General features: G+C 35.0%; 2 protein-coding genes and 1 non-coding gene across 3 annotated transcripts; 2 read left to right on the forward strand and 1 right to left on the reverse strand.

Annotated features, from left to right (window-relative positions):
* Positions 1-4,985: 4,985 nt before the first annotated feature.
* LOC118059903 (ABC transporter G family member 6) lies at positions 4,986-8,066 on the forward strand. Its single transcript, XM_035072903.1, has one exon. The coding sequence runs from the start codon at positions 5,241-5,243 to the stop codon at positions 7,527-7,529; it is 2,289 nt and encodes a 762-aa protein (XP_034928794.1). The 5' UTR covers positions 4,986-5,240; the 3' UTR covers positions 7,530-8,066.
* Positions 8,067-11,214: 3,148 nt separating this feature from the next.
* On the reverse strand, positions 11,215-11,410 carry LOC118060234 (U2 spliceosomal RNA). Its single transcript, XR_004689406.1, has one exon. It is a non-coding gene; the product is annotated as a U2 spliceosomal RNA (small nuclear RNA).
* A 2,690-nt stretch (positions 11,411-14,100) lies between these two features.
* On the forward strand, positions 14,101-15,136 carry LOC118059905 (uncharacterized). The gene is made up of 2 exons (XM_035072906.2): positions 14,101-14,801; positions 15,048-15,136. The coding sequence occupies exons 1-2, from the start codon at positions 14,216-14,218 to the stop codon at positions 15,119-15,121; spliced, it is 660 nt and encodes a 219-aa protein (XP_034928797.2). The 5' UTR covers positions 14,101-14,215; the 3' UTR covers positions 15,122-15,136.
* Positions 15,137-15,618: the final 482 nt, after the last annotated feature.

The following is a 15,618-nucleotide window of genomic DNA, read 5'->3' on the forward strand; positions in this document are numbered from 1 at the left end:
ACAATCATTTTTTCATCTTATCATTGAGGATTACGTGAACTGGAGGTGCACCGGCATCGGGCAACTAAGGGTGCAACCTGCCACCGTCATATATTTAAACTGACCCCCTGAAAGCGCTAATATGGGCTTTTCTCTCCTGTGGGATGGTATCTTTTCCTTCACGGACCGGGACTGAGCTCGCATTCAGTTTAGTTAGTTAAAGGCATGTTATTGACATCGGATTACAAGACTAGGAGATTCACAAGAATTTACTTAATTTACTTCTACGTTATTAGATAAAAAGGTTTTAGAGAAAAGTTGTAAAATTCAAAATTAGTATTGTTTGCTAACTGCAAATTTGATTTTTTAAATGTTTTTTACTCGTAAATATAAATATATGAAAATAATATTTTTTTTTATTTTTTAAAATTTATTTAAAGCATAAAAAACCAATTAATATCAAGAAAAAAAAAATCAAACCGGTTATAATTGCCTCAAGTTAAGTTACTTGATTAATTAATTGAAGGGAGTAAACGGGCACCTTAATGTTACTATTTGGGCCTAAAAAAGTACTAAATAGTAATCAACGATTCCTATTGACTAAGGTAAACCACGTGCACGCGTTGAAATGGACAGATTACCCTTGGAGTATAGAAAAAGTTTTTGGTGAAGTATGAAGAGAAGAGTCTCTTTTGCTCCAGAAGATTAAGAACATGCAGCTTGATAAAGACGGGTAACAAAAACAACCTGCAGGCCTTCCTCTTTTGAAGGTTGACTTTGGAGTTTCCTGTGACAAAAAAACAGTTGAGAAATGAGCCCCATGCCCTTGCACGTGCCTGTTTGCTCTATGCCCATGTTTTTATTTTGACCAGGGAGATTTCTCACAGCTCGAATTGTAGGTGCGGGTTAGCTTGGAATTCGGTGAGTGACGGTAGCCTATCTACATTGAACCACCGAGTGTCTTGTGTGTACCAAAAATAAAATGCATTTTTGTGAACTTGTTGCTTGCACTCCTTTTCCGTTCCCTTTTTGAGATATTGTAAAGCATGCTAGTGGGCACTTCATGGCTAACAAGACCACCTTTGTTTTATTATTTAATTTTGAGTTGTGGAAATTGTCCTTCGTACTTGCGATAGGCCATGATCGTATATATGGATGCTTCCATGCCTTCTTTTCCCATTTTATATATCTTCCCCTTTTCTTGAATTGGTTGAACTAAATAGCTTTAATATTCAACAAACTCCCATTCGTTGGAAGTGCCCATATCTGGTCCATGTTGCTTGTAATTTAAAATTCCATTTTGAGCTACGTAGATAGTGTTAGAAGCATGCCTTGTCAAAGAATAATATAAATCACATCATGATTAAAAATTCATTTTAATTCAATAACTTAAGTTGTTAGGTATCTTATACTTGATTTTTATCAAATAAATAGATATGATGATATTCAAACTCGTGACCGTTTGGTCATCAAGGTTTTGATAACATGTCAAAAAACCAACTCAACATAATAGCTTAAACTGTTAGATAAGATCTTAAGATATAATTTATATTATTATCTAACACATTATTTCAAGTGAAAGTTATTTAGGATTGAAACTTGCACATACTCACATTATCTAGTGCTTGATTTTTATCAAATAAATAAGAATTGTGAGATTCGAATTTGAAACCATTTGGTTATCAAGGTTCTGATACCATGTTAAAAAACCATCTCAACCTAATAGCTTAAAGTATTAAGTGAGGTTCCAGAATATAATTTATATTATTCTTTAACATATCTTTTTATACACATCGACATACTCGAGAGATTTGATTAATTTTTGGTTTCCTATATTTATTCAATTTCATGGCAACGCCAATAATATTATGTGAGTTTCCATTGAAGGTTTTCGTGTGTAATGAACAGCTAACTTGGAATCCATAATCGATGGTTTAGAGATTAATAATCGGCTTGGGATGGCTTTCATCACATTATCTAAATCGAATGGCTCCTTTTTCTCCAGGAAGCAAGCAGGAAGACTTTGGTAGATAATTGTTAGCTGTAGGATCTCATAAAGGGGTGCCAACTTAACTACTACTCCCTTTTGTGCTTGCAACCATTGTCGTCTTCTTTGAGGTACGAAAAGTAAATAATACGTCCAGTTGTGTGTTCCAAAATTCGTTATTTGCTCGAATTATTAATTCATTCGCGTACCCATCAGTAAGGTGTCCAATAACTGATTTTGTTTCAAACAACCGTGCTAATCTAAAAGTTAATTACACAAGCCCACGCTACTTGCATATATTTATTAAATCTTGCTTTTAATTTTTATTAGAATGGAGATGATAGAATTTAATTTTATAGATAGATTTTAAGAATAGTTTTATATTATTTTTTAAATAAAAATTATTTAATCTTGAAATTTATACAGACTCATGTTATTTTATATTTTAAATTTTTAATAAATAAAATAAAAATTATGAGATTTGAACTTATAATTATTTTCCCAATAAAACTTTAATTGTATTTTAAAAAACTATTTCAACTCAATAACTTAAAATATTAGATAAAATTTCAAATATAATTTATATAATTCTCAAACATATTTACTTAAATGAAAATTTTTGAAATTAAAACTTATATAAACTTACTATGTTCTATATTTAATTTTTTTAAATAAATAAAAATAATAAAATTTAAAAAATTAACATTTTGAACGCAATAGTGCTATCAGTACTGAAGCCGTCTCACACCAGCAACACATCATCTAGGCCAAGTACTGGTGGAGTTATGAACGCTGCGATTTTTATTTTAAAATGAAAAGTGGATATATTCGTCCCTAAACATTTGCATGATTCTCAATTGGGTCTTCAAACAAAATAAATTTTTAATTGGACCCCCATCCATCAATCACTACCCAATTAAATCACCATTATAATATGACAAGAAATCGCATCTCGAGACAGACATGTCATCGTTTTTTTTTTTTTTTCCTGAGTGTTTCTAAGGGCATAACGTTTTGTAAAAAAGGGTTAATTAATTAGATAATGTTCAATAGACAGGAAAGTTTTTTTAATTGGGAATTGTTTTAAATCGAGGACCTAATTTAGATTTGGGCAGTACTTGACGGGTCCTCTGTCCGAAAGTTATTAATATATTCAAAGAAAGTAATTTGAAGTTTCATGACAGGGTAAGATGTAATTTTCAGTTTCGAAGGCTGCAGAACGTGGAGAGCAGCAGAAAACCATGCAACCTGCAGCCTTCGACATGCTTGACGAGGCCTGAGGTTCTGGAAAAGATAGAATCAATGCGGGGGCACGAGATAGCGTACATGCATGTGAAGAAATATACGTCCCGAAGTTATTTTCCAACTTTTGACAAGTTCGGCTCCACATCTTAATTATATTTATGGTGCTTAGCCATTTATTATAAGAGATTGTTTGGTTCTATCGGAGCTTCTGTTTTTTCTTTTTTATTATTAAAAAAAATATTTGATTAGTTAAATAGTTTATTTTTTGCACCGACTTTCACACGTTATCGATATCCAAGCACAAATACCAGCCTTATGAGGGGATGTATGTTTTTAGAAACTAAAATAATCTATTTTATATTTATGAAGGTTTATTTTAAATACAAAAATATCTTTTAAAAACTATATTTAAAAAACTACAACTATTGATATTTTATTAAATATATTTTTTTAAAAAATTATAACCACAAAACTACATAATATAAAATACATATTTAGGCTCCCAATTACCCTTTTGGCTTCTGTGTAAGAATGACAATTTAATGCAAATCTGGTGGATGCCCAATCAATCTAAACAAATGAGTATTTTTTATACCTGATAGATAATAGTTAGGGTATGAATATTATCAAGCTAGACCCGAAGCATAAACCTAAACCCGAAATATATATTTATATTATATAAATATATTTGTAGAATATTTAGATTTTTTTAATATGATATAATACACACACTTTGAATATATATTGTAATGGAACACATATATATGAATAATATTTATTATTTTATCATTTAATAAACATATAAATATATATTTATATATATATGTATTATTTTATTTTTTATTGAATTAATAAATAATTAATAAGTATTTGATGTCTGAAACTCAATAAATAATTTATTAATACCTAGATTTTTTACTCGAAAAAGAATAAGTAAAGTATAAAATTCAATCCGTGAGTATATATTGCCATTCCTAATGGTGCGTGTGTAGACAATTAATTACCTAAACATTTCAAGTAAAAATTTATGAAATCATTTGCATGCAGGCCACACAAACACCAATTTATTAAAGTTCATTTATTTATTTCATATTTATTCTGCTACTGTACCACGTATTTCTTTTGAATAATCGTGAATATATATTTTCTCTAATATTTTAATTAAACTAAATTTGCAAATAAAATAAAATTAAAGTGTTTGATTCAGTAGTCCAAACAATCACCAAATCCCCTAATTAATCGATATTTCAATGTAACAGCCGAGTCAACTCGTTATTTTCTGGCTCACCATAGAAATAGGTTTCTTCATCAACCAGATGCATCGGGTCGCAATTAACTAGCTAGTTTCTCGGTCTAACCAGACAGGCGAAGTCAGATTCAGATAATAGCACTGCAGAGGAGGCGATAGAAGTTACCATACAATCTTACCTGTTTACTTGGAATACAACACTGCTTACGCAAACAGTAGATCAACACCCAACCTACTTCAATAAAACCCTAAATACAAACACCATCAACGAAACCCATTTTGCCACATGTCAACTCTCACCAACCTCAATCACCCACGTGTCATGTCCCATTCCCCCGAAGAAAAGAAGACGTATAGGCAACAGATTAGGAGATTTAGGTCACCTTTCTCTCACCACCTCCCTCCTCTTCACACAGTGAAATGATCACACCACTAAAACATAATTAAACTTGTAAACTTAATTAACGCTGTAATTATCCACGCACTTTCCTTTTGCAATTCAATCAAATCATTATATATAGAAGAAATCACAAAACTCTAAAACAGGGACACATCTAAAAACAACCAGAACTTCTCTTTTTGCTCCTCCTTTCCTTCTAAAACCCCCAACCAAACACCACCGATCCACCGCCACTTCCATTAGAAACCACAACCACAATCACGTTTCCCCTGCTTCAACCGGCGTTACCTCTAAACAGGAGGGCCGCATGCAATCTAACCGTTATCCTCACCCTCTCTAAAGATCATCTTTAAATTCACTTCTCTTGCTTCTGAATCAAAATGTCCCGGGTTGTAGCAGAAAATTACTCGCCAAGTCGAGATTCTTTTACGGTACCGTTTTACACAATGGACTTCACTAATAATAACCACCTCCAGCCACCATTATCCGCCTCATCCGCCTCTTCGGCTTCGCCGACTCTGGGTCAGATGCTAAAACGCGTCGGAGATGTCAGCCGCGAAGCCACCGGAGATGGAAGCGACACCCCGGTGCACCAAGTCCTCGAGCTTGGAAGCACGAATCTTGAGGTTCCACGATCGATTCCATTCGTTCTCTCCTTCAACAAACTCACTTACAGCGTCAAAGTTCGCCGGAAATTTAAATTTCCAGCTATGCTCCCCAGCAGGAATAACCACCGCCTCGGCGCCGCCACTGATACCGATCCGGTCGGAGGCGAAAGCCTCTTCACCACCACCAAGACTCTCCTGAATGATATCTCCGGCGAGGCACGTGATGGAGAGATTCTGGCTGTACTCGGCGCGAGTGGGTCCGGAAAATCGACACTCATTGACGCGCTCGCGAATCGAATCGCGAAAGGAAGCTTGAAAGGCACGAAGACGCTAAACGGCGAGGTTTTGGGGTCTAGAATGTTGAAGGTGATATCAGCTTACGTCATGCAAGACGATTTGCTATTTCCAATGCTAACAGTGGAAGAAACACTAATGTTCGCGGCGGAGTTTCGGTTGCCAAGGAGTTTGTCAAAATCGAAAAAGCGGCTGCGCGTGCAAGCACTGATTGAACAGTTAGGGCTTAAAAACGCAGCAAAAACCGTTATTGGTGATGAAGGCCATCGAGGTGTGAGTGGAGGAGAACGACGTCGTGTCTCAATTGGAATTGATATAATTCACGATCCAATTATCCTTTTTCTTGATGAGCCCACGTCCGGTTTGGATTCAACAAGTGCGTTTATGGTGGTGAAAGTTTTGCAAAGGATAGCACAGAGCGGAAGTATTGTGATTATGTCAGTGCACCAGCCAAGTTATCGAATTCTTGGGTTGTTGGACCGGTTGATATTTTTGTCGCGTGGACAAACCGTTTATAGTGGCTCACCGATGAATTTACCGGTTTACTTCTCGGACTTCGGGCATCCGATACCAGAGAATGAGAACCGGACGGAGTTTGCTTTGGATTTGATTAGAGAGCTTGAAGGGTCACCAGGAGGGACTAGGAGTTTGGTGGAGTTTAATAAATCATGGCAGGATCTGAAGCATTCAAGAAAAGGAGGGAGTGAACCGGACCGGGGTGGGTTGTCACTTAAAGAAGCTATTAGTGCTTCCATTTCTAAAGGGAAGTTGGTGTCTGGTGCTACTAATAATGATGCTATAAGTCCAAATTCAATGGTGCCAACTTTTGCAAATCCAGTTTGGATAGAAATGGCAGTGTTGTCGAAAAGGTCGTTCTTAAATTCACGAAGAATGCCGGAATTGTTCGGGATTCGATTGGGTGCTGTCATGGTTACTGGGTTTATTTTAGCTACAATGTTTTGGCAGCTTGATGATTCACCAAAAGGAGTGCAAGAGCGATTAGGGTTTATCGCTTTTGCCATGTCGACAACTTTCTACACCTGTGCTGACGCTCTTCCAGTTTTTCTTCAAGAAAGGTATATTTTCATGAGAGAAACTGCGTATAATGCTTATAGAAGATCATCTTATGTGTTATCTCATGGGCTTGTTGTTTTACCATCGTTGATTTTCTTGTCGTTGGCATTTTCTGCGACGACGTTTTGGGCTGTTGGGCTAGATGGTGGTCTTTCAGGGTTCTTGTTTTACTTTTTGATAATATTTGCTGCATTTTGGGCTGGAAGTTCATTCGTGACATTTCTGTCTGGTGTGGTGCCTCATGTCATGCTTGGTTATACCATAGTTGTGGCCATTTTGGCATACTTCCTGCTTTTCAGTGGGTTCTTTATCAATCGTGATCGAATCCCTGACTACTGGATATGGTTTCACTACTTGTCACTGGTGAAATACCCGTACGAAGCTGTTTTGCTAAATGAATTTCAAGATCCAGCCAAGTGTTTTGTGAGGGGTGTTCAGATTTTCGACCAAAGTCCACTTGGGGAAGTATCCACATCGCTGAAACTTCAACTGCTGGAATCAATGAGCAATACACTGGGAACGAAGATCACTAGCTCCACATGCTTGACTACTGGGGCCGACATATTGCAGCAACAAGGGATTACAGATTTGAGCAAGTGGAATTGCCTGTGGGTCACTGTGGCGTGGGGGTTCCTGTTTAGGATTCTCTTTTACATATCTTTGTTGTTTGGAAGCAAGAACAAGCGAAGGTGATGAGGCCCGAGGGGAGTGTTTAGATGGTGGGTACAAGGGTCGTGTTTGGCGGGAGGATCATATTTATGTGGTTTTTTTTTTTGTTTGTTTCCTGAATTTGTACTGTTTGAATTACTTGACCGTTGGAGCCTTCTGGTGTAAAACTGCTACATATAATAGTTCAATTATGCTCATTTAGATTAAAAAAAAACACTACTCTTATATTCAATTCATTAATTCAGTTTTCATAATCTAGGGGGGAATGGCTGTTGCTTTCCACAAGTCTTTTGTGATCGTTAAATATTATTATATATATTTTAGTTAGTGCTGGTAAGGTAGTGTTAGGAGGAGAGACAACCTAACTAGCAGTACACGTGTGCGTGTGATTGTTAAAGACTTGAGAATCCAATTCTTAAGTTTTGTATTTAATTTCATCAGGCAAGGATTAGTGATATATGGTATGAACTTGTTCCCCGAGCCATAGCTGTGAAGGTTCAAATTAAGGGGCTTGCTTAAAGAAATACATATAAAAGAGGGTGTGGATTTATATTAGTGTAATAGCTTGAGATTTAATTAAAACTAATTAAGTTGCCTTAAAGTAGGTTTTATCATTTCCTTAATTACATTAGATATATTACACAAACTCCTTTCTTTTTAATTTCATCTTTTAACTTGAGAACGTGTTTATGATCAACATCCCAACATCTACTTAGACTATTATGTATATTATTAGAAAAGATCAGATTATCTCAGATCAAGTCGTTCATTTCAGATGGGATGTTTGATGTGTCATAGTTATATGCCTATTCACATGGATGAAGCCTGAAGGTTTTCAGGGCGGCCGGTTACCTAAGAAACCGAGTTGCTTGCCAGTTTGACTGTAATCATGGGACGATAAACATGATTCTCCCGAGCCCTTTTTCTAGGTTGGTGGCCTAGCTAATCCTCCGCTTTTGACACAAAATAATCATGGGACCCAAACAATCGCAGGAAATTCGGGGACTACAAGTTTGCCTCTCTGTGTTATTTGTATGAACAGTAGAAAATCATTTGCTGCCACTTCAGTTTCCTCTTCCATTCATCTATATTTTTTCCCAGGGTTAGTTGTGTATAAAGTAATTTTAATCATGTTTTCAGCAACAAATAAGGTAGTATACCCAACAAAGGAATATTGAAAGCTTTCACAAGGCCGACTCGTCAAGAGGAGTGCCTTGGCATTATGGGTAAGGTACCGATAAACCATAAACAGTACCCCTCTGAAAGAATATATATATATATATGGTTGCCAATTGGTGCTGAACTTCACTATGAATCTATAATCCTATAGAAGCACACGCACACAACAATTTCTTTTCGTAAAATAATTTAAAGATAAGAAAATTATCTACAAACAAATAAATCATATCAAAATACAACTAATATGAAAGTAATATCTTGTAGCATGTATTGTAAATCCCTATTAGAAAAATTAAATGATGGGTTATAGATGAGAAAATATTAATTGTCATATACACGCAGATAATTATCTGGCACCTATATAAGCAAGGTCCTGCCACCATGCATGCCACGTACAATTTATATTATTCAACAAGAGTAATTAAAGTTTCGAGCTTCGATAATAAGTTAGTGCAAGAGCATGCTGGCGCCGGGTTCTCTTTACTCTCATTTCCCATGTATAAGATTTCAAAAACCTCTCAAAATAAACCAATAAAAGAGAGAGAGTATTTTCTGATCTCAAACTTGATGTTCCAAGCCCAAAAAATAAGAATATTAAGAAGAGTGGGCTCGGGCGTCGTAGCCCGAGCCCAACTTACTACAGCACATGGGGTCTTTTAACATTTTATACACTTTTGCCATTCATAAAAAATAATTAACCAAGGAGACTTGAAAATTAGAAGAGCTAGAATGGTCTCCTTTGCTTAAATCAACCTTAAAAAAAAATGATCTCACGCTGTCGACATAAGCATTAGATGTCCATAAATTAATATCTATGATATGCCACTTAGAAACTAAGCCGAAACACACATCTCGTAGCTTTCAGCCAGCTGTTATTAAGGAACATGGAAGCTTTCTTGACCACCATAGCAAAATTCTTGACACTCCATTTTCACGTTTCTGGTCACGGCAGGAAGTTGTAGTGGTTGGGAGAGAAAGCTCTTTTGCCCCGTTCATCAAATAAATACATGCATTTATTTTTTTAGAGTATTTTAATTGCACAAAGAAGAGGGAAAGGCACACTCCCTTGCACGTTCAAAGAGCCCGTGAGCATGATATTCCCTTTTGGTTGGCAAACGAACATACATGTATGTTAGAGGATCCTTCTGCACAGCTTGGAGACCACAAGTGCAATAAATTAGCCCATTACTCGAATTCTAACAACCAGACTTGGTAGGGTTCATCTCTTTTGGCATGGCGACTGCTTTCTTCCTCTGTGGTGATGCACTTCCGGTGTTCCTCCAAGAAAGGAATATTTTCATGAGAGAAACTGCTCATAACACATACAGAAGATCATCGTATGTGATAGCTCACGCGCTTGTTTCACTACCGTCATTCGCGCTCTCTGTGACCACATTTTGGGCTGTTGGGCTTGATAGAGGTCTTCCAGGATTCTTGTTTTACTTTTTGATGAACTCTGCTACGTTTTGGGCTGGAAGGTCTGTCGTGACATTTATATCCGGGTTCAAGTCATTTTTCATTTTTCATGACCTCTGCTGTGTTTTGATCGATATATAATATATTAAATAATTATTTTAATTTAATAATTTAAATTATTAAATGAGATTCAAAATAGTTTTATATTATTCTCTAATACTAATACTTATAAAAGTTAAATTATGTTTTTTGGGCACCTATATTATAAATTGTTATTGTATTCAATTAATTATTCCTATATTATTAATTAGGTACTAATATATTTGCAAGTTCTTATCATTTAAATACTCCCCCCCACACAAATATATAAGCAAGTGTCTGCCGACGTGCATACTATTACGCCATGCATCTACATATTCAAAATTAACACGAGCCTGGAGATAATTAAGCAATATTCAGCTCGATCCTAATATTTGATTTTTTTCAATATTCCTCACAATATTAGAAAATCTTATCTGATATAATCAAATAAGAAAATTGTCAGTTATTCAGCATGAATTGATTCTGGGCTTCAACAATGATTGGAATTTTCTAGGTTTCAACAATGAATGGAGGTGTGATCCACGACAATAGCGCAACGGAGGCAACGCTCAAGGACCCCATTAGCAATCGACCGTGATGAGCACCCCCTAAAAATATTAACATGATTACATATGGGCCTAAGGCCCATATATGTGAGTGGAAAATTGGGCCTTCAATTGGACGTTATACGTTCTGCTTTCAATGCTCCTTGTTTGAGCGATGTGGGATTCGTACCCCCATTGTTCATTGGTTCTCTTTCTTGTCTCTACTCTTGCTGTTCTTCCGAGTTTGGTTTGTTGTTTTTATCATTATATAATACTTGATTTCTCCGATATTCTGGAACCGAATTAGAATGCGATTATATTGGAGTTTCAGTCTAGCTTTCAGTTGCTCCTCCTATTGCGATCGCTTCACACTGGTTTCATTTCTTGTCTTTTGGAGTTCCACAACCAAGGTGGCCAATGTTACTTTCTACCTACCTTTATATCGTTTGGACATTTGCTTTAACAATTGCAACCCTTCAACTTGATTTGGAGGGTGCGCCTGGCCCTTGCAGTAGTGCAACGCATGGGCGACGCGTGAAGATCCCAGTAGCAAGCTACTGCGGTGGATCCTCCCCTTTAAAAAATTAATTTAATATCGTGTGGACCTATGGCCCACGTATCAGATATTAAACTGATAAGAACAGATACTACACTTGATCTTAGCCAAAAGGCCGAGAAAGGTATGCTTTGTATAGTCGCTTCAATTGCTTTTTATAGATGCAGCTCTCAACATTATCTTCTGCTTTGTCGATGTGGGATATAAGCACCTCACCTCTTTTTCTGCTGCATGTGTTCGTATAAAAAAATAATACAATTGCACGAGAGATGTGATCTGGCTTCGGTTTTTATCACTTTGATAGATTGCTTTTAAGCCCAGAAAAATTAAAATATATAGGACCTCGTAAATTATTATAAAAAAAATAAAAAGGTTTGGGAAAAATTATCGAGGATGTCTAATTTTTTTTTTTTTTTTTCATTTTGTCCTTCTCTAAAACAAAATAGAAGAAGATTGCAATTAGAGATACTATGATATTTTCAAATGAATACGTTTGTTATTTTCAAATTCATAAGGGTCAAAGAAGTAATTTTGCATTTTTTAACAAGAGGATTGCTAAAATAACATTTTTGGCAAATAAAAAAGAACTTGGGTTCGAAGGTTTTGGAGTCAATTCCTACTTTAATAAACAGTTGAATTGCATAGCTATCTTCGGAAACCAAAAAAACAAAACTTATATATATATATATATATATATATATATATATATATATATATATATAGAGGACTAAGGGTATTTTGATCTTTTATCATGTAAAACTTTAAGAGAAAAAGTTGTTAGTGTGTGATGAACGCGTCAATAAATGGACTAAATCACATTATTAAGGTAACATGTGTGGCAGTATCTGGTAATGAAACATGGCCTTCAATTATGATGTTAGAAGTGCGATGATATCCTTTTTCTGGTTATGCAACAGTTGTATGAGATGAGGTAGTGGTTGGGCTCCAGCTATCTTTTTTTTTCTCTTTGCTAAATTCTAACGGTGTCCTCTCATTTACAATGATACGATGAAAACTACATTGAAAGATTTATTGCAAATTTTAATTTAAGCAATTACAGGATCAAAGATAAAAAAAAACTCGAAGACATATTCAATGGATTTATTCAAAATATTTAAATCGGTGTAAATTAACATCAAAAGGTGAATATTAAACCTCGGCCAATTTAATTCATGCATGCACATCCTTTACTAAGCTTATTTAAATTTAAAATCACAGGCTTTATTGAGGGTGGCATGCGCATTACTGAAGAAAGTTAACCAACTGAGTGGACAAGAATTATTTTCAATCGAGGATTTTAGTTTTCCTAATCTATCATGGTCATCAAGTAAAGTTTTAATTTATAATTGTTATTTTTATTATTTTGAGCTTTATTTAAGGTACTCTAAGCTATATCTTATTACTTCTTGATGATAATCTATTATGTCCACTATAGTTTATTTTTTCAGATAACATTTCAAAGATATATTTTAAAAAGTTATATAAAACAGTATTGTTGTATGTAGTACATGTTGTGAGAGATTTATCTTGTTTTTTTTTTTTTAAAGAAAATTATATGAAATTTAGCTTTTATTATTTTGATTATTTTTTACCAATTGATTTTGTTTCCGAGTTCATCCCTAGCATTTTAATTGTTTTATTTTAAATTTGATCTCTTTTGATTTTTTTTCACATCAGTTTCATCCCTAATCACTTAGTTTAATTTAATTATATATCAAATTTATTTTTTTATTTTTTTAATTTCTTTCCTTTTAATGGTTGAATTTTGTTTTCCATTTTGTCCCTGGCATTTGATTTTGAATTTATTTCCATGTTGAATTTTTTTTCCATTCTCTTCATTGTTATTTATTTTGTTTTGAATTTTTTATTTATTTATATTTTTTTCAATTTCATCCCTAATTATTTTTTTATTAGATATCTTGCTTCATTTTCTTTTGTTTGCCTTTTATGGTACTAGTCATGGTTTTTATGACTAGAGTAACGAATTTCAAAGGTTGACTTTGATTTTTTAAGTTCTTTTATAATATTAATTTATTTTTAATTTTATTATTTAATATTTTATTTAAAAAAAAATTAATCTCCTTGATTTTTTTTTTTTGATTTTTTTAAAAGATGCTTCAATGGGGTTATTCTATTCTACATTTTAGAAGAAAGAAGCTTGAATTAAAATACTTAAGAGCATGACGGTGTTACCACGTTAGACCAATAAATACAGTAAGCAGATGAAATTATGTAAAAAATTCATATCATTAGGCAGGGATCACTAAAAGTTTATCTATATATCTGACATTTATTGGCCTAATCTATGAATAACATGGTATACCAAGTTTATCTGACAATTTATCTTTTACATATAACTTCTGAAATGATATAGCTCATAAATATTGTTCAATAACAAATTTCTTCCACTGTTTCAAACTCTAAGATCATCCATATTATTGATGTAGATGCCAACTATAGCTCGACACCTTGCTTAATATACCCATCTCGACAGATGAAATAATGTTTTCTCACTCACATGACAATGAGAGTCCATGATAGTTAAATGGAAGAAAACTACCCCAAGAGTACCTAATAATTCCCCCACTCACTCTGCTATGACCGGGTTAGAAATTTATCATGGGCCCAAATCCTATCTGTAGTTTAAATCTAAAACAGGGCCGATATTAGCCCAATATCAATCACATTGAACTTTTTAGCAAGTCCATTTAAATACATTTGGGAGAGTGGTAGGCCCATTCACATGAAAGAATTTTACAATGACAAAACTACCCATTAATAAAATAAACGAAGCTCTCACTGTGCCAATCGCTAACTAACAACTCCCGCCACAAAAAAGAAGAAGGAAAAAACTGACAGGCGGAGAGTTTTTGTGCCTTATCCAAACAAAATAACACGCACTAAAAGAGAACAACTTCACCAGAAATTTAACAATGGCTACACTACCATCTTCACCCTCTCTGCAACTCTCAACAACTGCAGCAGCGACTCATTTCCCTTCCCCACGCGCCGCATTCCCGATCAGATCCCACGTGCCCAAACACTCCTTCACCACCCGTGCGACCACAGATGACAACAAACCAGACACAACCCAAGAACCCGATTCCAAAACCGGGTCCGAATCTGATGATCCATTCGAGAGCCGCCTGTCCCAGGTTCGACTCCGATACCGAAGCGGGACCGGCAAGAAAGCAGAGCTCCGGAAAGCTAAGAAAGGGAAATCCTCATCCGGGTCTGGGTCACGAATGTACCTTCCTCCAGTTCCTTTAAAAGAATCGGTTTCTGGGGGGTTAAAAGTGGAACTCGGGTTTAGCCCGTACAGTGAACGGGTAAACGGGAGGATCGCGATTCTTGGGTTATCAGCTTTGTTATTAGTGGAGCTTGCAACGGGTAAAAGTGTAATTAACTATCACACACCAGCAATTGTGTTGATTCAAGTTTATTTTGTAACCGCGGTTACTGCTATGTATGTCAAGTACGAGAAAGAGAAAGTTAGCATCTGGCCTGAATCCGCCCCTAGTAAGGATTGAATCAACGAGTAATTTGTAAACAAAAACAAAAATTAATGTTTTAACACTTGTTTTGTAATACAAGTTTGTTGTTTTGGAGCCATATTTAGGTTTTTATTTGTGACATTGTTAAGGTTGGTTGTGGTAATACGCTTGTTTACCCGTCCGTTCATTTATTTATGGATGAGTCAGATGGACCTTTCCTAGTCTGTTTTATCAGTTAAATTTGTTTCATCTGTTCATCAAATGAAAAGACATATTGGCAAGATCTGGAGGAATGCTGCCAGAAAGATTAACAGACATTTGGCATATTTTAGGACCTTAGAGTAAGGAAGTCTAGGAACAGATTTCTTAGGTGCTTTTGGATTCATTGTTTTTATTACGAGTAATAGTGACAATTAACAAAGAATAGGGCCATAAACACAATTTTTAATCATCCACCAGGCAATCAGATTCAAGTAACCTCCATCACAGCATGCATCCTGAAGATTCCCTTGTAAAATTATCTTCCTAATGCTTCTAGTGGTCTTTCACTGTGTTTTCAGCAAGGATTTTCGCACATCCCATAAACGTTTTTCTTATTCCGTTTTAATTGAAAATAAATCAAAATAATATATTTTATTTTTAATATTAGCCCATCAAAACTATAAAAAAAATACATAAAAAAACATTAATTTAATACATTCAAAGTAAAACACAATTTTAAAGTATATCTAGAAACCGAAGCTACCACAATCAAATACGTTGGTTTTCAACTGTAGAAGTGGCCTTCCCTAAACCTGAGATTGACTCCATCACTCTCTAACTTGTGCAATATAAGAAAATTC

Source organism: Populus alba, chromosome 10, assembly GCF_005239225.2.
Source record: "Populus alba chromosome 10, ASM523922v2, whole genome shotgun sequence".
NCBI lineage: Eukaryota > Viridiplantae > Streptophyta > Magnoliopsida > Malpighiales > Salicaceae > Populus > Populus alba.